Below are 26,001 nucleotides of genomic sequence, written 5' to 3'. Positions count from 1 at the left end.
TTCTTCTTCTTATTCTTTTTAGTAATCTTTACAGGAAAAGGGGTTACTAGCCCATTGTTCCCGGCATTTTAGTTGACTTTTACAACACGCATGGCTTACGGAGGAAAGATTCTTATTCCACTTCCCCATGGATATAAAAGGAAAAGTAATAAGACCAAGAACTATTAAGATAAAATCAAAGAAAACTCAGATGAGTGTGTATAAATGAATGTGTACATGTATGTGTAGTGCGACCTAAGTGTAAGTAGAAGTAGCAAGACATACCTGTAATCTTGCATGTTTATGAGACAGACAAAAGACATCAGCAATCCTACCATCATGTAAAACAATTACAGGCTTTCGTTTTACACTCACTTGGCAGGACGGTAATACCTCCCTGGGTGGTTGCTGTCTACCATATATATATATATATATATATATATATATATATATATATATATATATATATATATATATATATATATATATATATATATATATAATAAACTTGCTTCAGGGAAAACTCAAGGTTCTCTCTGAAGCTGTTTGAGAATTTTCTCCTACCACCCCCTATATTTCAAGTATGTTTTATTTAAAGACAAAATACATTGACAAAACATTCACAAAAATACGATAGAAAGTAAAACAACATAGGTAACTCAGAGCTACATCTCGAATACTTCGTCCAGCTCCCCTGCAGTGGGCCGCATGCCCAGAATGCTGCAGGCATTTCCTCTCTGGATCGCAACACTGAGTCTCTGAAAGAGGAAGCTGGTCGCCCTGTGGTCCTTGGTTTCTATGATGAGCTTTTCACCCAGCTCTTTGAGGAACTTTAGAGCACACTTGCCCCATGCTCCAAGGGTCTCCGACCCTATTGGAATGAAGTTATAGCAAGGGGGAAGGTCTTCATATTTTCGGATCTTCTGGGTCTCCCTGTGGCTGGCAGCTCCACCCCCTTCCACTACGGAGTGGAAGCAAGTAGGTGTCTGCCAATGTGGCAGCACAGGTGTAGTCCCAGGCAATCTGCTTTCCATCCTTCCAGGGTAGCACAGTGGCTCCATCAGGACGCTTTTGACTTCCATCAGACCTCTGTACTTGGGGTTCCCGTTGAGCTGGGCAACGGGCTGTGGCGAGGCTTCTCTTTATGATGTCATTGACCTCCTCATGTCTGACATACTTCCCTTCTGCTGTGTGACACACGAGACCATGAAGTCCTAATTGATCAGCTGTCGCCCTGCCGCAAATACACCTATGTTCGGTGAGGATGGGGGCGGCTAGGCGAAGAGCAACACCAATCCTAATGGCCTGTGGGTCGAGACGGGTGCCCAGGGAGGAATTGGGAACAGCTAACAGGAAATCTCCTAAGTGTGGTGCCTTCACTGCCAGGAGACGAGCTTTGTCCTTTCCTGAAGCATTGGAGAACACTGTGTTGACGATTTTTTCCATGATCGGTTTGTCCCAGTGGGACTGTTTGTGCTGTTTGGGAGGAGCTGGTCTACTGGAGGAGTCTGTAAGGGTGTCCCACCGAATCGCTGCTTCAGTAAACCTGGGGTCTTGAGCTCCTACCACGTCTCTCAAGCGTTCGGGTACTATCTTCTTGACTAATGCACTGGAAGCCAAACACGAAGACAGAAAAGCAGGTAAAGCAACATGCGTTGCTTTACGCACCCCTATACCTCCCAGTCGCACTGGGAGGGTTGCCTGATCCCATTGCTCATCCTCTAGTGACAGGTTCAGTGCCTTCTTAAAAGTTGATCTCAGGTGTGCGTCAAATTCATCGAGTGTTGGGTTGTCAAAAGAGGGTGCACACCTCAAGAAGTGAGTGAGTCTTGGCATAGTAAGACACCTTGTGAGGAGATACAGAGCATCATGGGCATCAAGATCGCTTATTCTCTCCTCCATTCTCATCAGGTCATTCAATTTGTCCCTGAGGACAGTGTCGATGGCCTGGTGACCCAGCGGTGCCCACAAGAGATTCACATACTCATTAGATCCAGCCTTACCGGATCTTTTTTTTCTCTTTAGAAATTATTCTTGATACAAGTATGGAGGTGACTTTCAGCCTGACGCTCGTCAAGTGAACAAGTTTAAGACTAGCAAATTTATTTTAATATCTTGGCGTTGGAAACAGACATTTTATGAACCTGTAGCGTGTTTTTTTTTTTGTTATATATAAATTTGCTAGTTCTTACTTCAAGACACTCACGTATAATATTTTCTCACCCATTTCTTTTTGTATAAATAAACATTTTATAAATTTTATAAGCGTTTATTGCCTTGCAATGTTTCATATATATCGTAATCTTTTTCGGTCTGATGACAAATAAAGGTTTACTCTGTTTCCACACTGATTTTTAAACATCTTTCTCAAAAAATACATCTTTGAAACTGAATTTATTTTATTAAGGTGTAAAACCCATGTCCTGTAGACCAGCTGAGGCTTAACCACTTCCTGGGTTATCAACTTACATTGTCCTGTTCCAGGAGACATTTGTCTTGTTTCCTCACGAACTAAACACCATCTTTAAACGCCACCTTACGTAGGCATCACGTGACCTCACGAAACTTGAAGCCATCACTGGCCAAGTTTTGCTTGAAGGTGACGTTGTACCAGTTGGTGTTGATGTAAAGTACCTCCCCGGCCGTCTCGTATCTGGATCCATCTTCGTCGTAGAGGGTGTAGTTTTCCTGGACGTTGTCCCAGTACAACGCCCTGCGGAACCCTCGAGCCTGCAACACACAACAACGTAATAATAAGTTATAAACGCCACAGTGAGGTAGCTGGAGTAATTCACAGCTTATCCACACACTGGAAATAAAGAACGATCGGCTCTTCGGTCCGTTCTGGTAATGGTCCAGCACAGATCGAAACCTCGTCTGGTTTTGATTTCCACTTCATGGGTTAGCTCTGAATGATCAGATATCATCGAAGTTTTTTATGTATCGAACAGGAGGGAAAATTTTGAATACTGAACTGTTCTTGAAGATAACCAGTAACACTAGTAAGATAACATCAATGTTCCTAACAGTAAATAGATATCTGGCAGTTAGTAGACTGTTGTGGTAGGCATCCTGGGGGGAGAGGACATAAAAAATATGATCCACACAGAAATAAAACACACTACTTGACTCTCTGGTTATCCTGAGTTATGAATCATCCAGGGCTACTAATCACAATAAAATCTTTATCATCATGCTGCAAGAAAGACACAGGAAGTGTTTCGACACAGAAATAAGTTAATGGAAGTACTTGGAGGAGCGCTTAGCTGAGAGAGAAAAGCTTTGTTTCACTGTTAAGTGATGGAGGATCGAGTCTCCTTAACTATGCGCTGAATGACCCATACGGGTTTAGCACTTTACATCTACATACTTCATTAATAATCCCCATCTTTTATTCTGGGAAGTCTAAAAATTTGAACAGAGGGAACCTGCACATGCCAATAGATTTGTGAACCTTTCCCGAGTTATAGTAAACCAGAGTGGAAACTCTGAAGCCGATCGGATGAGGCGTTGTGTAGTTCATCTATGACAGCATCAAGTCCATGAACATTATATGCATACCATGGCGACATTATATCAGATAATTCAACGAAGAAAAAAAGAATTATCAATTTCCTAATTAGACTCAAAACACATGGATTGCTCTGTCTGGATAATATGAACCAATACAGAAAACTGAAGACATTTCGATCTTGGGACTTTGATCACGCTACGTATTTGAAATAATAAATTTCCTAGAACCGTAACGCTTCCCATAAAGGCGTCCTAATTGAGTGCATTTGTCGGCATCTGTTACCTTCTTACTATTGAAGTAAAGACGAGCGAGCCTCATACTGACCTCTATCATCCTGAGCAGGTCGTACCTCTCCTGCAGCGCCTGCAGCCACTTCTCCCGAGGAACTGACGGTGGAGAGTGTCTAGTGGGCCCCTTCACCAGCCCCACAGCATGCACCTCCAGCGCCACCTGCATCATGTTTTAATTACATGAAGGAAAAAAATATTGCGGTTGGAACAATACATAAATGACCAGTACTTAGTCACAAGTTCTTGTAAATGAACCATTTACAAGACTTGTAAATGGTTCAAGTCGGACCGAAATGGCCTGAAGTTTCAGTTTCTTAAGTGCGAAGTATTTATGTATAGTTACGAGCGGCTAAACTCGTACGGGTCATTTTTGCAGGCTCAATCCTCAGTCTACTAAGTTTTGAGATAGGTGTGTTAGGTTGGGTTAGTCTAGATTAGTATTATATTCATGGGTGAACATTAAACTGGAACAAGAGCCCTTCACCAGCATCAAGGCACGCACCTTGATAGGACAGTTACCTTGAGAAAAGTAAGAGGAAAGTGCCACTAGGCCTACTGCAGCGCTTTTTTATATTTAGTATTATTTTACACTAAAACAGGCTGGGTGCTGAAATAAGAATGTACCAGCTTCTTTCACGTACATTGTCAAATCTCATTTCATGGACAGGTAGTGTATACCTACCTGTTGCATACCTGCTGTAGATTCCGGGGATTTATCGCCCCTGGGCCCAGAGGCAGGAAGAGAGATAATGAACGCAGTAGACAGAGCAAGAGAGACTATGCAAGATGACCCACCTGACCGACAGCATCAAAGAGCGGGTCCTGAACGATGTCTCTGAAGGATTCCCACTCATCGTTCTCGATGTCCACCTGTGGGAGATGGTCCTTAGTCCTGTGGAAGGTTTTCCCGAGGGACTTTGCGGAAAGTGGGTTCTTGTGAGGATGTGTATACATAGCGGATCATAATGATTATGTATATGGGCAGTGTGTTATGATGTGTATTATTACTGGATTACCACGAGAGTGTGTATGGGCAGTTGGTTATCATGATCATGTGAATGGATAATGGGTTATTATAATGTATATTATTAATAGGCCATGAAGATGTGTATGGATTGTGGCTTATCATTAAGGTGTATATTTATAGTGGGTTATGGTGGGTTATGAGGATGTGTATAGCAGTGAATTGCCTTCAAAATGCTCGGTCTTGCATTACCTTGAGAATGTGTATGGGTCTTGGGAACAGATGGTGCTTGAGGTAGTGTCCCCTGAGGGTATCCACAGAAACTGTTTTGTTGAGGTTGTCGTAAAAGATGAGGTGACGTAGCCTAGCGAGTCCTTCCTGCAGGGTGACACACACAACACTTCAGTACTACTTTCAGGAACAAAGCATTAAATATATCACAACTGCAAACAAACACTATTTTAACAGTGCTTGGAAAATGGAAGACAAACAGATTTAATAAGAAGAAATGGAGGGAAGCTTCAGTTGGTTGATAAACAGTCCTTCACTGGCATTAAGGCACTCCTTGAAGATTGCTTTGTATTGTAGTATATATTCAAATTAAGCACTTTTCTAATGAAAATTCACTTTAAAAATGTAAACTAAATCTTGAGATACAAGTATTCTTTGGCCTCACACTGTCTCAAACCAAATACGTTCATTTTATAATCTACGTGTACAGTGTAAATGCTAGTTAAGATACAGAGTTGACTTACAACGTGGAAATAGATTCCGTTTTCTAGGGCCAGCGGCGGCTTGAAGTCGAACACGTCGAACATGTGTACTTCGCAGGAGAGGTCAGCTACATCCTCATCGAAGGAAGTGTCATGCTGGATGCCAAAAGATAACGCGAGGCAACTACGAGCGTCCTTGGCTCCGACAACCTCCAGTGGTGGGTCCATACACACGTACTGTGGTGGAACACGTTAATAGTAAAGTCTGAAAGAATTCTTTTCAATAGACTTGAATTCTGTGGCTCTGTCTTGAACACCCTTTCATAGCTATTTCACTGCACTTGTTCTGAATACAAAATAAAACTTCAAAATTTGCAAGATCTCAGCAAATGCAATGGTGTTTTCCGCACTCAGTGAGTTCATGGTTACCTTTTGGCCATCCATATTCTTTCCGTCTTCTTGCCCCTTCTTACATGCATATGTTCCGCCCATCCTCTTCAGCTTTCGACAGGAAGTCTGTGGCGTTTGCAGGTACCTGAAGTAATCACCAATATTTTTCAGTTCAGGTCTCCAATCAGTCCAGTTGCTTGTATCTTGCTTCAAATGTAGAGTCGATTGCGGTGAGTACCTACAAAACACGAGAAAACAAAATGAAGCATTGATGGTCTTATCTAATACTAGGCAGGTCCAACTCGTACCCCCCCCCCAAAAAAAAATAATGCTTTTAAATACGTCATTACACTCTTATACCTTCTCAAAGTATTTGGTTTAATGACAATGCTCGATAGTTTACTTCACGCATCTTCAGCGCTGTTGTCCAACAAGTGTTTTCCGACATCCCTTCCAAATCTGGAAGAATCCAAGTTGACTCCGCTGTCGGATGTTTAAGAAAGAATGTTTGTTTTTCATGAGAAACTAAACTGAGTGGTATATGCTAGATATTTCATCAATTAATTGCGGCGCAAACTCTGAACAGTCAGACAATTGGTGATCGCCTTTGACCCTGATAGAAGGAAAGTAAGATACAGTAAATAAGCATTTACCTGTGCATATAGTAGAGGGGTCCGCGAGGTGGGTTGGAGGAATGCAGAAACACCTGAAGGGGCGCCTTCAGTGAAAAGGTTTCCACTAGCATGTTGCCTGCAGTCAGCGTCTCCTCTATTACTGGAAATACCAAGCGAGTCTCTGGCAACTGGAGAAACTCAGCACTTTGGTGAGATAGGTTACGGGTATCCCAGAGACCCAGCACTAGCAAGATCATACATACTGCCATGACCCACAGCCTCGCAGTTCGTCTGCTGCTCCTTCCCAGGTAATACTCCCCCATGATGCTATCTGGAAGACAAAAATATCTAAGTATCTTTGTATTATAAGTGTCTGTTCATTACCCTACCATGATGTTGCCTCGACATAACTAAGGGTGAAACATGTTAGAGTAACTAATCCTCAAAAAATATTTTTGTTCGTCACTTAGCAGTTAAAATTTGTTATCGATGTTTAGTCGCTTAACTTCCTTTCTATTTGTCCTATGAATGATTAAAACTTCGTTACTTTCCGAGTTCGGGAGTCTGTATAAAGTATATAAAAACTTTTTCGGGACAGATTCCGTTTGTTCCTTTGGCTTTCCTCTTTATTTTCATGCAGCAATGCCAATTCTTTTTGCAGGGAATTCCATGTACACCGAGTACATCCCTTTCAATTAACACAAATCATTTAATAGGTAATGATGAAAAAAGTATTTAATCCAGGATAATCCGAGTATCACGGTGGTTTATTTCTACTGGGGTTCTCCCCCGTGAATGTCAAAGTAACCTATTAACACTCGGGTACCTATTTACTACTAGGTGAATTAGGTGAACTACATGAAGTAGGTGAACATGGAATCATACCCGGATCTTTTTATCTTGTGAACCGAACTATCTACCTCTTAGTATATGATATACTTTCTGTTAGGCACTTGGTCACTGACGGTAATTATTCACCGACTTACTTGTGTCACGTAGTGTGGTGAAAGGCAATGGTGAAGACAGTGAAAATGTACTGCCTAAAGCGGACAGGGGGTGGTAGTAGCGGTATTAGTGGTGGCAGTTGTGGTATTAGTGGTCCTGGTGCTGGTATTAACAGTCTTGGTGGTGGTAGTAGCAGTCCTGGTGGTGGTAGTAGTGGTATTAGGGATCTTGGCGGTTGTTTAAGAGGCACTGGAAGAGGTAGTAGTTGTATTAACGTTGTTGGAGATGTTTTTTTAGTCATTAATGTTATCGTTAGTAGCGGAAGTATGAGCGGCACTGGTGGTGGTGGTGGTGATCGTAGCAGTGGTTGCTGGCGGGGGTAGAAAGTACTAACAGTGGCGCCAACGTTGCTGGTAGTGGTACCGGCGTTCCGGGTCGAACAAAATAACTTACTGCTGCTTCCCAGGAATCAGCACCACCCATCACCAGAACCCCAGAGGCTGGCGGAGACGTGGCATCACATCTTATCCTGGTGTGGGAAGCTTCTACCTCTCTGACATCACTTGTCTAGCTCACCGACTTAATTTATATTCATAGTAATGTTTTACGATCTGGCTTTAGTTTTGTGTATATATACAGTGCTTTATTATTTTATTTTATACACGGCACAAAAACCCACTATGAAAAATGCCTGGAGCCTCTTGAGGTAAAACGCTTGCAATTTTTTACCCGCTTGGTTTCTAAACTTAGCACTGAAGGATCCATGGCGATTTCCAAAGCGGTTTTTTCTAACATTCTTTTTTTCATTTCTGGTGAGTTATAAGGGTGTCCCGACCCGTAGCTAAGTTTGTAGCGCACTCAGCTCACACTGAGGTTTATGGTTCGATCCTCGGTACGGGTGGGCGTATTTCCTCAAGACACCTGTCCCTGTTCACCTAGCAGTAAATAGGCACCTGGATGTTAGCCGACAGCTGTGGGTCGCATCCTGTGGACAAAATTAACCTAATTTGCCCGTAATGCTCTACATAACCAGGGGCTTTCTATACAGTATGTCACTAATGTCATCTAAGTCTGTATAAGTTGTATTACGTACTTGTAGAAATAAAGATTATTATTATTAATACGTATTAATGGCGATAGGAAGTGCAACCAGCGGCGCTGCAGGAAACACAAACGTATCTAGAGGATATTACAAATATTTCTTTACAATACTGATAACACAAAAGTATGTATAGGACCGAAGAAGCCACGAAACATTTTCTTTAATAAATGTCCTGAACGATAAAGTGTAGAAATGTCAGCAAAAAGTAAACAGCCACAGTTGCATACCTGTGATGGGTTTCCAGGGTTCTTGTTCCCTCGCTGACTGCCTAGTCAACCAGGCTGTTGTTCCTAGTGGTCCTCAGGCCTACAGGGTTGCCATAACCTGGCTTACCTGGCTTCTGTAGAGAGTAGTGTCCCAGCTACAAAGAATATAACAAGCTCAGCATTATGAGCTCAGCAGCTACAAATGTAATCTGGGGCACAGCTTTTACGTTCAACAAGTTCAGTATTGGACGATCACTACTGCATGTTGAACTTGCTGTTGAACTGCATGGAACAGCATTAAGTGCTTAATACAATGAAAGTTTTATGACAGGTACTGAAGCTGCCTTCTTCTCGAATTAAACTTTTTTTTTTCTGCCGCTTGATGACTCTTACGGGTATAGCGCTTCCCCCTTCCTGCAACTACCGCCATGGTAATGTATTGCACTCTTCTAAGGCTGTATATAAAAAAAACAAAGATTTCTGGCTGCATGTGGTGGGTGCTACAAAGCACCGTGTTGATTGTTACTACAAGTCTTTTATAGCAGCTAAAGATGATCTTGGACTAAGATCGAAATATAAAACTCTCGCTCCCTTTTTTAATTCCTGTCTGCTGATGCACTTCATTACTTTAACTCAGCTTAATTACTAAGACATCTGCATTATCCTTACTGAAGTCTACAACAGAAAGCCAATACAGATAATTAGTAGGTGTTATTGTCATTATAACTTAGCTACCGACTACACAAGGGCCAGCCAAGCTGTACGTAGCTTGTAAACTACTAGTCAAGGATACTGAAACCTTAAATATGTTTATTTAAACCGGTTGCCTCTGTTTACCCAGAGGTAGGTAGGTACCTGAGTACTAGCTGAATGCTGTGGGTGGCATCCTGGGGAAGATCACAAGACCCCCCCCCCCCAATGGAAATACGTATCCTTCCTAGAGTATCCTGGGTTAATTAATAATCCAAATAAAACAATCTCCCAGAGAAATAAATCAGCGTTGGACTCTACTGGACGATCCCAGTTTAAAATTTCCACACATAACTCACTGTTCTTAATACCAGTAACATATGTATGTCATGAAAACTGTTATAAAAGCAAATGTATGTTACAAAGGCAAAACTTACTCAATTTGGTTCCTTGTGACAGAGCTGTGATGATCCGTACAAGTTTACCCCATCAACAAAGTATCTGGGGAAAGAAAATGTGAACCAGTCTCGACCACAACAGTAATACATAAACACCAGAACTACAATGTTACACCATGGACGTAGACACAATAGCTGTATTGATCACTTTATAATGATGTTTCCCTGACGTGGGAGCTCTATAAAGCTGATAGAGAACACAGATAACTGAATTTTCGTGTGACACGGTGGAACAGTGATCAGTTCACGTTGTAGGGGATCCCAAGTCGAATCTTGAATGGGATAAGACGTATGGGCAAGTCTTCTAGTAAGTAGCTGTATAGCCCTTGTGGCTTAGCGCTTCTTTTTGATTATAATAATAATAATAATAATTCTAGTAAGTAAGTTTACTCAGGTATACACAAATACAGTTACATAGAATTATCATACATAGCAGCATATGTGTAGAGAGCCTGGGATAACCCAAAAAAAGTCAGAGTGACTTATTTCCATTGGGGTCCTTTGCTGCCCCTGTGGATTGTTGTGCAGCGCTGTATAGTCCTTGTGGCTTAGCGCTTCTTTTTTGATTATAATAATAATGTGGATTGTTGTGGGTAGCATCCTGGGGAAGGGTCTAAAAATGATCCTAGTGAATAAGCCACACTGGCTTTGCTAGGTTAGGCTACTAACTCTCCGGGGTTAAGATATTTGATAAAGCCCAGCGACCGACAGGTAGTTATTGCAAAGCATATTATACAGCTATAGTGTCTTATTGATCATTCACATAAACACTAACAAACACACCATCACCAACTAACAAATTTTAACAAGCCTAGTGCGGTCGTATACCTATATACCTAAACAGCCAGGTCAATCCCACCTATACCTGGAGGGTATTCCGAGGGGTCAGCGCCCCCGCGGTCAGATCCATGACCAGTCCTCGCGGTCATGGACCTGGCCGCGGTCAGCAGTATCAACCTGATCAATCAGGTTGTTATTGTTAGGTAAGACACATATGCAACAGTTAGGTATCTTTATTTCGAAACGTTTCGCCTACACGGTAGGCTTCTTCAGTCGAGTACAGAAAAGTTGATAGAAGCAGAAGAGACTTGAAGACGATGTAATCAGTCCATCACCCTTAAAGTTTTGAGGTGGTCAGTCCCTCAGTCTGGAGAAGAGCATTGTTCCAAAGTTTGAAACTACTGTGTTCATCGCTCCCTTGCTTTCCATCGTAGGTATGTTACACTGTCTGCCAAACCTCACTGTTGCTGCAGGTTACCTGCACTGTATGCTATATATTAACCTCTTTTAGCTTACTTTGTGTTAGGACTGAAGAAGCCACTCGTTGCGAAACGTTTCCTTTAATAAATGTTCTGAACTATATTCAAATGTCCTTTCCCACAATTTGTCGGTATCAATATACCATTTACAACCATTTTCTGCTAAAGATCTTATGTCTATCGTAGTGATTTTATTTCTACAAGTACATGTACAAGGTATATATGCCTAGTTGACATCAGTGACATATTATATGGAAAGCAGCTTATGCTGAGCACCACACCAGTCCACTAACACCCAGGTACCCATTTTATACTGATGGGTGAACATAGACACTGGTGTAAGGAAACACGCCAAATATTTCAACCCTCGCCGGGAATGTTATGACTGGCTTGGCATCTCTTGTTTTGAAAGCTTTAGCTATCCAACCAGTCGTTACCCGTCCTGTTGCGATAACGACTCTTAAAGAAAATAAAAGAAACTTTTCATTATACGCACTTTATTATACAGACCAAACATGTCATCACTCAGTGATGACATGCTTGACATGACACGTTCCTATGCAGGATACTTTCTTACCTATATACTTACTCCACTGACATGGCAACTCTAGAGGTGCAGGCAGAGTTTAAGTTTTCTGGGTTCTTTATATAAGATTTTTTAATTAGGAGGAGAAGCAGTAGCAGCAGCAGCAGCAGTAGTAGTAGTAGTAGTAGTAGTAGTAGTAGTAGTACTAGTAGTAATAGTAGCATCAGTTGTGTGGTAGGGGAGCAGATTGTTGAGGAAGTCGAGAAGTTCGCCACTTTCATTGATTTTCTTGGCAATCATGCCTAGGATCTCTGATCCGTGTTCGGTGAAGAACTCATTGAAGAGTGTGCCAATGTCTGTCCCTGGCATCATGCCTTCGAAGTTTACCTGCAGAGGGAAAACACTAGCGTTACTACCTGTGTGTCACACATACATACACACACACACACACACACACACACACACACACACAAAACAAGTATGCACAGATAAGGAGTACGAAAACATAGCATCGAAAGTCAAGTCTGACCCGAAACTGCTGTTTAGCCACATTAGGAGGAAGACAACAGTCAAAGACTAGGTAATCAGGCTGAGAAAAGAAGGTGGGGAGCTCACAAGAAACGATCAAGAGGTATGTGAGGAGCTCAACAGGAGATTTAAGGAAGTATTTACAGTAGAGACAGGAAGGACTCTGGGAAGACAAAAGAGAGAGGGGACACCAACAAGGGATATACAAACAAGTGTTGGATGAAATACAACTGACGAGGAGGTGAAGAAGCTGCTAAGTAGCCTTGCTACCTCAAAGGCGGTGTAACCAGTAGCCTTGCAACCTCAAAGGCGGTGGGACCAGTAGCCTTGCTACCTCAAAGGCGGTGGGACCAGTAGCCTTGCTACCTCAAAGGCGGTGGGACCAGTAGCCTTGCTACCTCAAAGGCGGTGGGACCAGTAGCCTTGCTACCTCAAAGGCGGTGGGACCGGACATCTCTCCGTGGGACCTTAGAGAACGAGCTGAGACGCTGTGTGCACTAACCACAATTTTCAAAATCCCTTGAAACTGGGCAACTGCCTTAGGCATGGAAGACGGCAAATGTAGTCCCCATTTTTAAGAGAGGAGACAGAAACGAGGCACGGAACTATAGACCAGTGTCACTGACGTGTATAGTATGCAAAGTCATGGAGAAGATTATCAGGAGAAGAGTGATGGAGCACCTGGAACGGAACAAGAGTGTAAATGACAACCAGCATGGATTCATGTAAGGCAAATCCTGTGTCACAAACCTTCTGGAGTTTTATGACAAAGTAACAGAAGTAAGACACGAGAGAGAGAGGTGGGGTGATTGCATTTTCTTGGACTGCAAGAAGGCCTTCGACAGTTCCTCACAAGAGATTAGTGCAAAAGCTAGAGGATCAGGCGCGTATAACAGGAAGGGCGCTGCATTGGATCAAAGATTACCTGACAGGAAGGCAACAACGTGCCATGGTACGTGATGAGGTATCACAATGGGCGCCTGAGACGAGCGGGGTCCCACAGGGGTCAGTCCTAGGACCAGTGCTATTTTTGGTATAAGTGAATAACATGATGGAAGGGATAGACTCAGAAGTGTCCCTGTTCGCAGATGATGTGAAGTTAATGAGGAGAATTAAATCAGATGAGGATCAGGCAGGACTACAAAGAGAACTGGACAGGCTACAAGCCTGGTCCAGCAACTAGCTCCTCGAATTTAGCCCCGCCAAATGCAAAGTCATGAAGATCGGGGAAAAAAAGACCGCAGGCAGAGTATAGGCTAGGTGACCAAAGACTGCAAACCTCGCTCAAGGAGAAAGATCTTGTGACGAGTAATGTTGAGCACGTCTCCGGAAGCACACATCAACCAGATAACTGCTGTAGCATATGGGCGCCTGGCAAATCTGAGAATAGCGTTCCGATACCTTAGTAAAGAATCGTTCAAGAGACTGTACACCGTGTACGTGAGGCCATACTTGAGTATGCAGCACCAGTTTGGAACCCACACTTGATCAAGCACGTCAAGAAATTAGAGAAAGTGCAAAGGTTTGCAACAAGGCTAGTTCCAGGGCTAAGGGAATGTCCTACGAAGAAAGGTTGAGGGAAATCGGCCTGGCGACAATGGAGGACAGGAGGGTTAGGGGAGACATGATAAAGACATACAAAATACTGCGTGGAATAGATAAGGTGGACAGAGACAGAATGTTCCAGAGATGGGACACAGAAACAAGGGGTCACAATTAGAAGTTGAAGACTCAGACGAGTCAAAGGGATGTTAGGAAGTATTTCTTCAGTCACAGAGTCGTCAGGAAGTGGAATAGTCTAGCAAGTGATGTATGGAGGCAGGAACCATACATAGCTTTAAGACGAGGTATGATAAAGCTCATGGAGCAGGAAGAGGACCTAGTAGCGATCAGTGAAGAGGCGGGGCCAGGAGCTGAGTTTCGACCCCTGCAACCACAATTAGGCGAGTACACCCACACTCACTTGCCGATGCTTGATATGACTCGTATTTACAGAAGTTCTGAGACTAGGTTGAGTGCTTACCGTCCAACTGCTCATTTTCAAGTCAAGAGTTGCATATTCAAACTGCATATATATAGGATTTAGTGTATGTATGGTGCCTTTCCCCGTTACACTGATGTCGAGGTCCTCGGCGACGATCCTGGTGGAAAGAAACCCGTACAGTACATAATGATAAGTATATTACGAAGCATTATTATTATTATTATTATTATTATTATTATTATTATTATTATTATTATTATTATTATTATTATTTACTTATTATTCTTTTGGTACTCTAATTTGTGAATTTTATTTTGTCAATTTAAATCGTTATACTCTTGATCTTGTCAACAACATATACCAGACCCTAGTGCAATTGCAAGTACCATTTCAATTTGTATTTTTATATTATAAATTTATATTGTAAGTCCTACTCTAATATTGTTTTCATATCTTAGTGACTATATTGTGTGTGCAATTAGTGTATATTTCAATTATATTATTGTTCAAGGCCCTTAACTATCTTTTGCTAACTAGTACCAACTACCTCATATATTTTTCTTTTCTACTTTCTTTTTTTTTCTTATTCTTGCTACCTTAACTTGTATATTTTATCTTGTCAATTTAAATTTAGTTATACTCTAATTCTTGTAAACAACTTATATAAGACCTTAGTGCAATTACAACTGGAGTCTTGTGCCTTTTTTATATTATTAGATTAAACTCAGTTGTACTATAGCTCATTCTAGCTCAATACATAGTCAGTACCAAAGTCATTATATTAGACCTTAGTGCAATTACAACTGAGAGTCTTGTGCAATTTTTAATTTGTATTTTTATATTATTAGTTTATACCTAGTTGTACTTTAGCTCATTCCAGCACAACACATAGACAACACCAACTTCATTATGTGTATTAGTGACTATACTCTACATGACCAAAATGCTATAGCTATATACTTGTCCAAACTTCCCACCACTACAGATATCAGTACTAAAACTCAACACACAACTCAGGATATAAATAACCATAATTTAAACCTAGAAGATGATTGATCACGTTGACCCTGATCTAAACCTCCATAATCTGACACACAACCAAAACCTATTGGAAAGTAACTGCCTTTATTACACAGCATCACAAGCCACCACTATCCTAAACAATGCTAAAAGTCTATCAGTACTTAACTACAACATCAGGTCCTTAAGCAAACACTATGATGACCTCCTGGCACTCCTTGAATCACTAAAGACACCCTTCTCCTGCATTATTCTTACTGAGACCTGGCTTAAGCAGGACACAATAGATATCTACCCTCTACCAGGATACACAGCAATCCACAACTGCAGACCATTCCAAGTTGGGGGTGGTATTGCAATATATTACTCTAACCAGTTATCTTGTATTAGCACCACTTGCTTTAGTGATGAATATGGAGAATACATTTTTGCTAATTTTACTGTAAAAAACCTTAAGACGCCTATAACAATCGGTGCCATTTACCGGATACCCCACACAAGCATCCCAAATTTCAGTGAGAAATTAAAGTCACTAATAACAAACAGACAAATGAATAAGCACCACCTTCTCTTAGCTGGAGACTTCAACATCAACCCTGGCATACTAGATGATCAGCCTGTAAATGATTTCATCAACAATATGAACAACACACTTCTCATACCAACAATAACTAAACCAACTAGGCTCACTGAAACAAGTGCAACCATAATAGACCACATATGGACCAATATACTAGCCCCCCTTAAATCAGGGATAATCACAGATAGCACTACAGACCACTACCCTACCTTCCTCTTGACAAACATTAGTAAACCACCACTTGAATACAACAAAGTTTCATTTAGACTCCATGATGAGGCCTCAATAAGGAAGTTCACAGCTGACCTAGAGACTGTTGACTGGCCTACAGAATTCTCCAAGGCCAATGGTATTGATGACTGGACAGACATTTTTCTTAACAAATTACTTAGACTATACAACAAACATTGTCCTATAAAAACGAAACAGATCACAAACAAACGGCTTGGTTGCCCGTGGCTAACCAGCACCATTCTGAAATTCATTGATAAGAAACACCAATATGAAAAGCAATATAGACAGGGCCTAATACACAAAGATATTCTTAAACACTATTCATCAGTCCTCACCAAAGTAATAAAGAAAGCCAAACAACTATACTACTCCAGTAGATTCACTGACACAAGAGGAGATATAAAAAAGACCTGGAAAACACTCTCTCAGATTCTAGGGACCCACAAACTGAAAAAAACCAAGAATATTGTCCTAACTAAACCTAATGAAACACCACTGCATCCCACTGACACAGCTAACAAGATAAACGACTTCTTCTCAACCATAGGTTCTAATCTCGCCAATAAAATCCCACGTACCAATACCCATGCTGGGGACTACTTAGATGGGAATTTCCCAAATTCCTTCTATCTTGCTCCATCTGAGCCCACGGAAGTCACCGAGATTATAAAGTCACTTAAAAATAACTCAGGGAATCTGTCTCATGTCCCACCATTATTGTACAAGAGAGCGGCCCATGTCCTCTCGCATGCTATCTCATTACTTTTTAACAAGTCACTAGAAACTAGCACCTTCCCGAAACTACTCAAGACGGCAAGGGTTACACCAATACATAAAGGTGGTGACCCTACAGATTTAAACAACTATAGGCCAATATCAAACTTACCATTGCTATCCAAAATCTTTGATAAACTCGTGCACAGGAGACTATATTCATTTATAACGGCACAAAACATACTCAACCCCTGCCAATTTGGATTCAGGAAAAATAAAAGCACTAACGATGCAATCATAAAAATGCTAGATCTGCTTTACACAGCATTGGAAAATAAGGAATATCCACTAGGAATTTTTATTGACCTAAGAAACGCTTTTGACACAGTAGACCACGGCATCCTACTCCACAAACTTGACCATTATGGTATAAGAGGCCATGCGCTTGCATATTTCAAATCTTACCTTACTAATAGGTATCAGTATGTCACCATTAAAGACACATCAACAACACAGCCACTTCATACTGGAGTTCCGCAGGGAAGTGTCCTTGGTCCCCTGCTCTTCCTCATATACATCAATGATCTCCCAAACGTATCTCAACACCTGAACCCCATTCTCTTTGCTGACGACACGACTTATGCCATCTCTCACCCTAATCTTGCCACCCTCAACACCATTGTTAATGAGGAGCTGATCAAAATATCGACTTGGATGACAGCCAATAAACTTACGCTTAACACTGACAAAACCTACTACATTATGTTTGGTAGCAGAGCAGGAGATGCTCAAATTAACATTAAGATCGACAACACTCTAATTACCAGGCATAATGAGGGCAAATTCCTAGGCCTATACCTCGACAACAACCTGAACTTCAGCACCCATATCCAACACATAACCAAAAAAGTATCCAAAACGGTTGGGATCCTCTCCAAGATACGATACTACGTGCCGCAAACTGCCCTTCTCACACTATACCATTCACTTATATATCCATACCTCACCTATGCTATCTGTGCTTGGGGTTCAACTGCAGCAACACACCTAAAGCCAATAATAACCCAACAAAAAGCCGCAGTAAGAATAATCACTAAATCCCATCCCTGGCAACACACCCCCCCACTCTTCATAGATCTAAACTTACTCCCTGTTCAGTACATCCACACTTACTACTGTGCAATCTACATCTACAGGACCTTAAATTCCAATATTAACCTTGACCTAAAACGCTTTCTTGATAGTTGTGACAGAACCCACAGGCACAAAACTAGATACAAACATCTCTATGACATTCCCCGTGTCCGACTAAACCTTTACAAAAATTCAATGTATGTCAAAGGCCCTAAAATCTGGAACACCCTACCTGAAAATTCTAAAACTGCAGACACATTCATCACCTTCAAAACTACCGTCAGAAAACATCTTATCTCCCTGATACACCCTGTCAACTAATTACACGAATACCACCTGGTGGTTAACACTTACACTCACCCATTTGACCATAAACAGAAATATCAATCTCAATCTCAAAATAATGAATCTTAACTAGTCATAAATTGGCCTGTGATACTCCAATACTGAAACTATATATAGTGCCAAAACAAAAGCATTCACATTGCTAAACTCACAAACTAGTATTTAGTCACTTAGCCATAATACCAACTTACCTCATAATTTTGTAATATTTTAAACTTAAGATTTAATTTAAGTCTGCCCGAAATGCCTAGCCATGCTAGGTGTTCTAGTGGTACACTGTAATTATTATTTTACTACATGTAAACCACACAATAACCAAATTCTGTAAACTCAGCATTGTAATCCTTATAGAGAATAAACTTTGAATTTGAATTTGAAACATATACCAGCTGAAACCTTTTTTCGCTCGATGACCTTTAGCCCTGGAAAGGGATTTATCGAGTCATTGGTAGACTTCATATGGTCCTACTTAGGGCGAAACGTCACCTAGTTAAAGCTGTGTGCTGTCTGTTGTTCGTTTATAATTTATGGGTCGCTCGCTGGTCACCAGAGTATTATTAAATTCGCCGGAAAGCGCTAAGCCCGTGACGGTCATATAGCGCCTGGGGAATGAAGGGTAATCAAAGGGGAGGGGTAGCTCCAGTTCCTAAGCTAAAGAGCCCTTCACATTCACCAATGCACTCTTCTTCCCTCTCTGAAGGGTCTGCCATCCAGTGACGGGTGTCTGGAGACAGCTCCTGTCCTTCCATCCAGAGACTGAGCTTACGAACGTGATGCCTATCTGTGTAGCGTAATGATAAATTAGGAAACAAGAAAGAGCTACTTTAGGTGTCACGTAGGTCGATCGCTAGCACACAGCTCACACACTGAGGTCCGGGGATCTAATCCTCGGTACGGCTGAAAGAAAACATTAGGACGCGCTTTCATAAGACACCTGCCGTCCCTGTTCACCCATCAGTGAAATGGGTACCTGGGTGTTAGTCGACTGGTGTGGGTCGCATCCTGGGATAAAATTTGCCTAAGATAAGATTTTTAACCCCGGAGGGTTAATCACCCAGGATAACCCAAGAAAGTCAGTGCGTCATCGAGGACTGTAACTTATTCTCATTGGGGTCCTTAATCTTGTCCCCCAGAATGCGACCCACACCAGTCGACTAGCATCCAGGTACCTATTTGCTGCTAGGTGAACAGGACTAAGGAAACGCGTCGAAATGTTTCCACCCACCGGGAATCGAACCCGGGCCTTCCGTGTATGAAGCGGGAGCTTTAGCCACCAGACCACCGAGCCTAACATGCCCGAAGTGCTCTGTATAACAAGCGGCTTTCTATATAGTAGCATGTCACTGATGTCAGCTAGGCCTGTATACCTTGTACAAGTTATTATATTATATATTACTAACGTTGCAACTCCCTGGCCGTGAAGATTGATGTGCTCTACTACGGTGCCGTTGATAACATAGGCTGGAGTGAAGAGGGTAAGTGTAGGCGCTCTCAATGTCAAAGTGATAACCTTAGTATCACTGTCGTGGCTACATTCCTGGGCATAGAATTCCGTCACATCTGCCAGCGTTGTGTTGATCATGGTCAGCTTGAGACTGTAGATAAAAGAAACAATTCTGGGTAAGCTTGATGTTAAGCCTGACACCAGAACGGACAGGCAGACAGATGCAGGTACAGACACAAACTCACTTAGGAAGAGAACAAGTAGTATTGGCAGGAGAATTTACTGCTAGAGCTAATATTAGTCTACTAATTTAAAAAGGAGAATGCGAATAATTCCATATTACTGAGGGTAACTGCAAGACAGTAAAAAATCAAGAACAGAGAAAATCAGGGATGAACGACACGTAAATAAGATGATAAAATGCATAGTAGATATCAGACCCATCACTTCCGGAATTGGCAGCATCCCTCAAAAACTAGCTAGAACCTGGGTAAAGCCTCTTTGAAAGTTGTTTATGGTATCAGTCATGCACACCTGAACACACTGGCGACCTCCTTGGTCGACTGAGATTATTATAATCAAGGGGAAGCACTAAACCGTAGGGTTATACAGCGCCTGTGGGGGGGGATGTAGAAAATATTCAAGTTTAATTCAGGGAACTGGAGCACAGATCCAATTCCCTAGATCAAGAGCCCCTCACCAGCGTCAAGGAACCTTCCTTGAGAGGGAGTTCGACTGAGAGACTATATAAAACTTACATAATAAAGAGCTACCAAGTTTAGACGTCAGTCTCGTGAGACTGACGTCTAAACTTGTATGTTGTTTGACCCAGCCATTAACCTCCTCTGCCGTAAGATCATTGAGATGATAACTTGACTGGTGGAGTACAGCTGACATGAAGCCTTAATTAACGACTCTAGTGCAGTCGATAGATTTCCAACCTAATATCCTCATCATTATCCTCAGCATGATCCTCATTATAATTACTGCCATTTATAAGTAACTAACCACGCACACAAAGGATTAATAACCGTAGCAACACATAAGAGAGCAATATACTCACTCGGCCATAAAATCCATGTTGACAATGAGATCCAGCGGAGTCTTCAAGGGCAGTGGGTCGGTAATGTTACTTAATAAGTCATCCAGAAGAGAGTTGATGATGGTTTCACAAACTACATCTATAGAGTAAATTTAAAGGAAACAATTACAAATAAATAATAATAAATAATAAAATAATAATCATAATCATAAATGAATAATAGTATCATAATCATAAATAATAATAATTATACTGATAAATAATAATAATAATAATAATAAATAATAATAATAATATACCCCTTCTATAGTCGGTCGACTTTAATAGGGTTGAAGGTCCATATATAATTATTGTGTTAGCGATACTATCGACACCATGCCCAGCCCTTCTAGGGCAGGGTAGGTGCCTGAGCCAGAGCTTGCAGCTCACAAGACTGTCATTCCCATTAACCCCCTTGGGGCGGGGATGGCACACCAGAGAGGCCTAGCTTCTCCCTACGAGCCCCGTGAGGGCGAGGAATGTGGCTAGGCCTGGGGACAGTTGGTCCCAAAGATGAGGGGGTACTTGTGCCTCCTCCCATGGGAGACTTAGGTCTCAGACACTCCCAAGACAGGGAGCCAAAGTCGGGCCACCAGTTGGAAAATGCCCGGGCCGGGAGAATACCGGCGAATCTTTAATAATAATTAGCGATACTTGACAAGCACAACAGGTGAAAATTTCAGTAGCTATAAAAAACTGTTATACACGGGTGTTCTATGAGTAAAAAATTTTTTTGAGTACTTATAGGTTGTTTGAACGTTTATGTATTTTTGCTGCGAGGTATGTGATTATACATAAACGTCAGTATACATATTTGGTGCGCAATTATAGATAGATGGTATACTATAAAAAATTATATTTTGAGTCTGCATTCACTATTAACCAGTATGAGTCATCAAAGCCTGTGTAAACACACTTGATCCAAGGAAAAATAAGGAGGGCTGTTTAATTCCCTGCATCAAGAGCCCTTTACTGACATCAAGAGGTTTTTATAAACCCCTTGAAGCGTCAATTCCAGAATAGGGCATGTATGGTATACACATTATACAGTATTCATCATCCTGTATACATTATACAGTATACATCATACAGTATTCATCATACATTATGCAGTTTACCTGGAGTTTACTTGGAGAGAGTTCCGGGGGTCAACGCCCCCGCGGCCCGGTCTGTGACCAGGCCTCCTGGTGGATCAGAGGCCACACTGATTTTCTTGGGTTATCCAGGGTTACTAACACTCTCCCGGGTTAATAAATTAAAATGACGTTGGCCTTTTATGTTGTACCATTTAGAAGAAAACCCCGTGTGACCTGACCATTGGATCAGAACCCCCCCCCTCCTTTCCTAATGGAAATTATCCACAATGACTGGCTTTCTTGGGTCATCCTGGGCTAATAATCCTCCGAGTTAATCCGAATAAAATCCTCGTATATGTAATACATAACTTCATCCTCTGTACATGGCCGGATTAAGGCATGGTCTTCAGGGTCCTCCGCCAGCTGAAGGGCCTCCAGGTGGTGCAGCCCAGGGGCCTCCGCCAGCTGAAGAGCCTCCAGGTGGTGCACCCCAGGGGCCTCCGCCAGCTGGAGGGCCTCCAAGTGGTGCAGCCCAGGGGCCTCCGCCAGCTGAAGGGCCTCCAGGTGGTTCAGCCCAGGGGTCTCCGCCAGCTGAAGGGCCTCCAGGTGGTGCAGCCCAGGGGCCTCCGCCAGCTGGAGGGCCTCCAGGTGGTGCAGCCCAGGGGCCTCCGCCAGCTGAAGGGCCTCCAGGTGGTGCAGCCCAGGGGCCTCCAGGTGGTGCAGCCCAGGGGCCTCCGCCAGCTGAAGGGCCTCCAGGTGGTTCAGCCCAGGGGCCTCCGCCAGCTGAAGGGCCTCCAGGTGGTTCAACCCAGGGCCTCCGCCAGCTGAAGGGCCTCCAGGTGGTGCAGCCCAGGGGCCTCCGCCAGCTGAAGGGCCTCCAGGTGGTGCAGCCCAGGGGCCTCCGCCAGCTGAAGGGCCTCCAGGTGGTTCAGCCCAGGGGCCTCCGCAAGCTGAAGGGCCTCCAGGTGGTTCAGCCCAGGGGCCTCCGCCAGCTGGAGGGCCTCCAGGTGGTTCAGCCCAGGGGCCTCCGCCAGCTGAAGGGCCTCCAGGTGGTTCAGCCCAGGGGCCTCCGCCAGCTGAAGGGCCTCCAGGTGGTGCAGCCCAGGGGCCTCCGCAAGCTGAAGGGCCTCCAGGTGGTTCAGCCCATTGGCCTCCGCAAGCTGAAGGGCCTCCAGGTGGTGCAGCCCAGGGGCCTCCGCCAGCTGGAGGGCCTCCAGGTGGTGCAGCCCAGGGGCCTCCGCCAGCTGAAGGGCCTCCAGGTGGTGCAGCCCAGGGGCCTCCGCCAGCTGAAGGGCCTCCAGGTGGTTCAACCCAGGGCCTCCGCCAGCTGAAGGGCCTCCAGGTGGTGCAGCCCAGGGGCCTCCGCCAGCTGGAGGGCCTCCAGGTGGTGCAGCCCAGGGGCCTCCGCCAGCTGAAGGGCCTCCAGGTGGTGCAGCCCAGGGGCCTCCGCCAGCTGAAGGGCCTCCAGGTGGTGCAGCCCAGGGGCCTCCGCCAGCTGGAGGGCCTCCAGGTGGTTCAGCCCAGGGGCCTCCGCCAGCTGAAGGGCCTCCAGGTGGTTCAGCCCAGGGGCCTCCGCCAGCTGAAGGGCCTCCAGGTGGTTCAGCCCAGGGGCCTCCGCCAGCTGGAGGGCCTCCAGGTGGTGCAGCCCAGGGGCCTCCGCCAGCTGAAGGGCCTCCAGGTGGTGCAGCCCAGGGGCCTCCGCCAGCTGGAGGGCCTCCAGGTGGTGCAGCCCAGGGGCCTCCGCCAGCTGAAGGGCCTCCAGGTGGTGCAGCCCAGGGGCCTCCGCCAGCTGAAGGGCCTCCAGGTGGTTCAGCCCAGGGCCTCCGCCAGCTGAAGGGCCTCCAGGTGGTGCAGCGCAGGGGCCTCCGCCAGCTGGAGGGCCTCCAGGTGGTGCAGCCCAGGGGCCTCCGCCAGCTGAAGGGCCTCCAGGTGGTGCAGCCCAGGGGCCTCCGCCAGCTGAAGGGCCTCCAGGTGGTTCAGCCCAGAGGCCTCTGCCAGCTGTAGGCCCTCCAGATGTTCTCAACAACTTACAATTTACTGATGTCTGGAGAAATTTGTTTAAAGAAACTTTCGCAAATCAAATGTCTGAAATTTAATTGTGTAACGTTTACCTTATAAAAATGATTTTAATATCTCTTTTTTCCTTTTGAAAATATCACTGGGGGCCTCACAGTGCCTGTAGCCCAGGGGCCTACAAAATCTTAACCCGGCTCTGCCTCTGTCTTGCAGACGCACAAGTCCCTCGTCGACAACATTCTCCTGACTACACGACCTGTGGTTGAATGGCCTTACCTTCTGGTTCTTGAGCAGAGGTAGCATGGATGTCCTGGGGCACCAGTAGCATCAGTAGTACTGTCACCAGAGTCACTCTCGATATCTCCCACATCATGGTGCCTGTCAGATCAAGGTGCCTGGAAGATAAAACTGACTAAGATCAAGGTGACTAAGATCAAAGTGCCGTCAATAATAGTTTTACCTAGGTAAGGCTCACCTACGTCATCACCTACGTCAGCATCAACGCCAGTTTGTATATCAGTATTATTACATTCAGCTTGATGCGCTAATCCAACAAGGGCCACACAGCCCTCTGGGGGATTGGAAGATAACCAGATAACGATCCAAGGAAGAGGACAGTAGCTCCAATTCCCTGAATCAAGAGTCCTTTGCCGGCATCAGGGCACCCCTCTGAAGAGTCGTGAAGTGGGTTGTGCAAGGTGCTTAAGTAAATCTATGATAAGATATTTCCCCCCCCCTTCAGTGAGGTATAGATAAGCCCCCCCCCCAAAAAAAAAAAGTATAGCATATCATTTCTTAGGAATTATATGATGTTATCTTAAATTCTGATTACGCTATGGACCGGGAAGCCAGCGGGAGGCCTCGTCATGTGACCAAAAGGCTCCAGCTAACTCGTTATCATATGACTGGGAGCAGCGTCAGAAAGACCAGTCCTGTTCCTCTCTGTGTAAAACTTTATCAAGTCAGTAACCTGGTAAAGCTCTACGCAGAGTGATACGTTGAACTTTATCAAGTCAGTAATCTGGTAAAGCTCTACGCAGAGTGATACGTTGTACCAATTAAAGCTTGTCCTGCAGCATCAGATTTTCTTCACAAATTCATTATAAATTTATGTATTCCCCCAAAGAATGAAACAGTTAATATTTAGCGTAACATAAAAGGACACAAAACCGTGACTGGAACAATACAGAAATAATGGTACAAGACGGACCGAAACGCAGTCATAAGTTTTATTCTCCTACGTGCAGGTTGTGTACAATATTTTATAATTAAATCGTGCGTCTAATGGCCCAGTTTTATCTGGGTCTCGACTTTTACTCAGAAAACATCTTGACTCTGTACTTTTCTTTTCAACACACCGGCCCGGTGTGTTAAAAAGGTCTACCACTGAGGGAGGGAGACCTGAAAAAAACAGGAACTGCCTTTATCATCTTTCACTTAACGACTGTCTTGCTTAATAATGAATGCATTTCCTGTTTTTTTGGTCACCTTACCCCACTTGTGCCTTCACAAATTCTTGCTCTATCGATGCCTGATACAGTGATAATCAGTACTTCATTATTAACCTACATGTGACCCCTCTGAGACAACACACAAGATAACGATAACGTCGTTATCATAACTTTGCACCACTGCTCTACTCTCTACGTTCAATAGACTAATGTCTACGTAACTTTCTGGATATTTATTTTGCCTCATCCACATTATTCTCTAACTTAATTTATACTACACTGGATAGTCTTAATTTCCGTGTGTGGTGATATTATTTACGTTAGAAAAGGGCTCCTGCTACGGATGTTAATTCTTGTGTTGACCACCTTAAGACACTGCTCATTTGAGCGAGGCCTTTCACTGCCCTGTGGGGTCATCCTGGTAGTGGTATTTTTTTTTCCAGGAGCTATGAGAAAAGTGTCTGCTGACGTGGTCTCAGTAGAGTGATGGCTTTCTTAGTGGATCCATTACCACAAAACTCTAATGATGATTGTTTAGTCGATGTTACTTACAGGACATTTCTATCTCTCTCTCTCTCTCTCTCTCTCTCTCTCTCTCTCTCTCTCTCTCTCTCTCTCTCTCTCTCTCTCTCTCTCTCTCTCTCTCTCTCTCTCTCGCACACACACACAGTACTGTTCCTGATTTATGTGAACGACATTCAAGATGCATCTCTTTTCGCTGATGATGTAAAACTAATGAGCAAA

The 26,001-nt window shown here is 43.6% G+C and overlaps 2 protein-coding genes across 3 annotated transcripts; both read right to left on the bottom strand.

Annotated features, from left to right (window-relative positions):
• Nucleotides 1-1,448: 1,448 nt before the first annotated feature.
• LOC128695866 (probable methyltransferase-like protein 24) lies at nucleotides 1,449-11,465 on the bottom strand. Of its 2 annotated transcripts, none has more exons than XM_053786775.2 (8): nucleotides 9,845-11,465; nucleotides 6,504-6,795; nucleotides 5,890-6,088; nucleotides 5,503-5,697; nucleotides 5,000-5,125; nucleotides 4,579-4,653; nucleotides 3,818-3,943; nucleotides 1,449-2,709 (listed from the first exon to the last, which is right to left on the bottom strand). In XM_053786775.2, exons 2-8 carry the CDS (start codon nucleotides 6,785-6,787, stop codon nucleotides 2,527-2,529), a joined length of 1,188 nt encoding a protein of 395 aa, XP_053642750.1. In that variant the 5' UTR covers nucleotides 6,788-6,795; nucleotides 9,845-11,465; the 3' UTR covers nucleotides 1,449-2,526. The 2 variants fall into 2 exon arrangements, with proteins under 2 accessions (XP_053642750.1, XP_053642751.1); XM_053786776.2 differs by lacking the exon at nucleotides 9,845-11,465 and adding an exon at nucleotides 7,451-8,169.
• A 139-nt stretch (nucleotides 11,466-11,604) lies between these two features.
• Nucleotides 11,605-24,201, bottom strand: LOC128695867 (uncharacterized; the record flags this gene model as incomplete). Its single annotated transcript, XM_053786777.2, is given in 5 exon segments — nucleotides 11,605-12,037; nucleotides 14,202-14,319; nucleotides 19,590-19,784; nucleotides 20,697-20,814; nucleotides 24,083-24,201. Coding segments are annotated over 5 exon segments (783 nt in total). The 3' UTR covers nucleotides 11,605-11,782.
• Between the last annotated feature and the right edge of the window lie 1,800 nt (nucleotides 24,202-26,001).

The sequence above is a fragment of the Cherax quadricarinatus genome, chromosome 41 (genome assembly GCF_038502225.1).
Source record: "Cherax quadricarinatus isolate ZL_2023a chromosome 41, ASM3850222v1, whole genome shotgun sequence".
NCBI classification, from domain to species: domain Eukaryota; kingdom Metazoa; phylum Arthropoda; class Malacostraca; order Decapoda; family Parastacidae; genus Cherax; species Cherax quadricarinatus.
The sequence above is the reverse complement of the archived record's forward strand: the minus strand, read 5'-3'. Positions and strand labels throughout refer to the sequence as shown.

Bases quoted from the DNA above. Each gene is read 5' to 3' on its own strand.
- LOC128695866 (XM_053786775.2), bottom strand. From the start codon at position 6,787: ATGGGGGAGTATTACCTGGGAAGGAGCAGCAGACGAACTGCGAGGCTG. The intron at 5,698-5,889 runs GTAACCATGAAC...GTTCCACCACAG, and splicing joins AGAATATGGATGGCCAAAAG to TACGTGTGTATGGACCCACC. The intron at 3,944-4,578 runs GTGGGTCATCTT...AACATGATGCAG, and splicing joins TCTTTGATGCTGTCGGTCAG to GTGGCGCTGGAGGTGCATGC.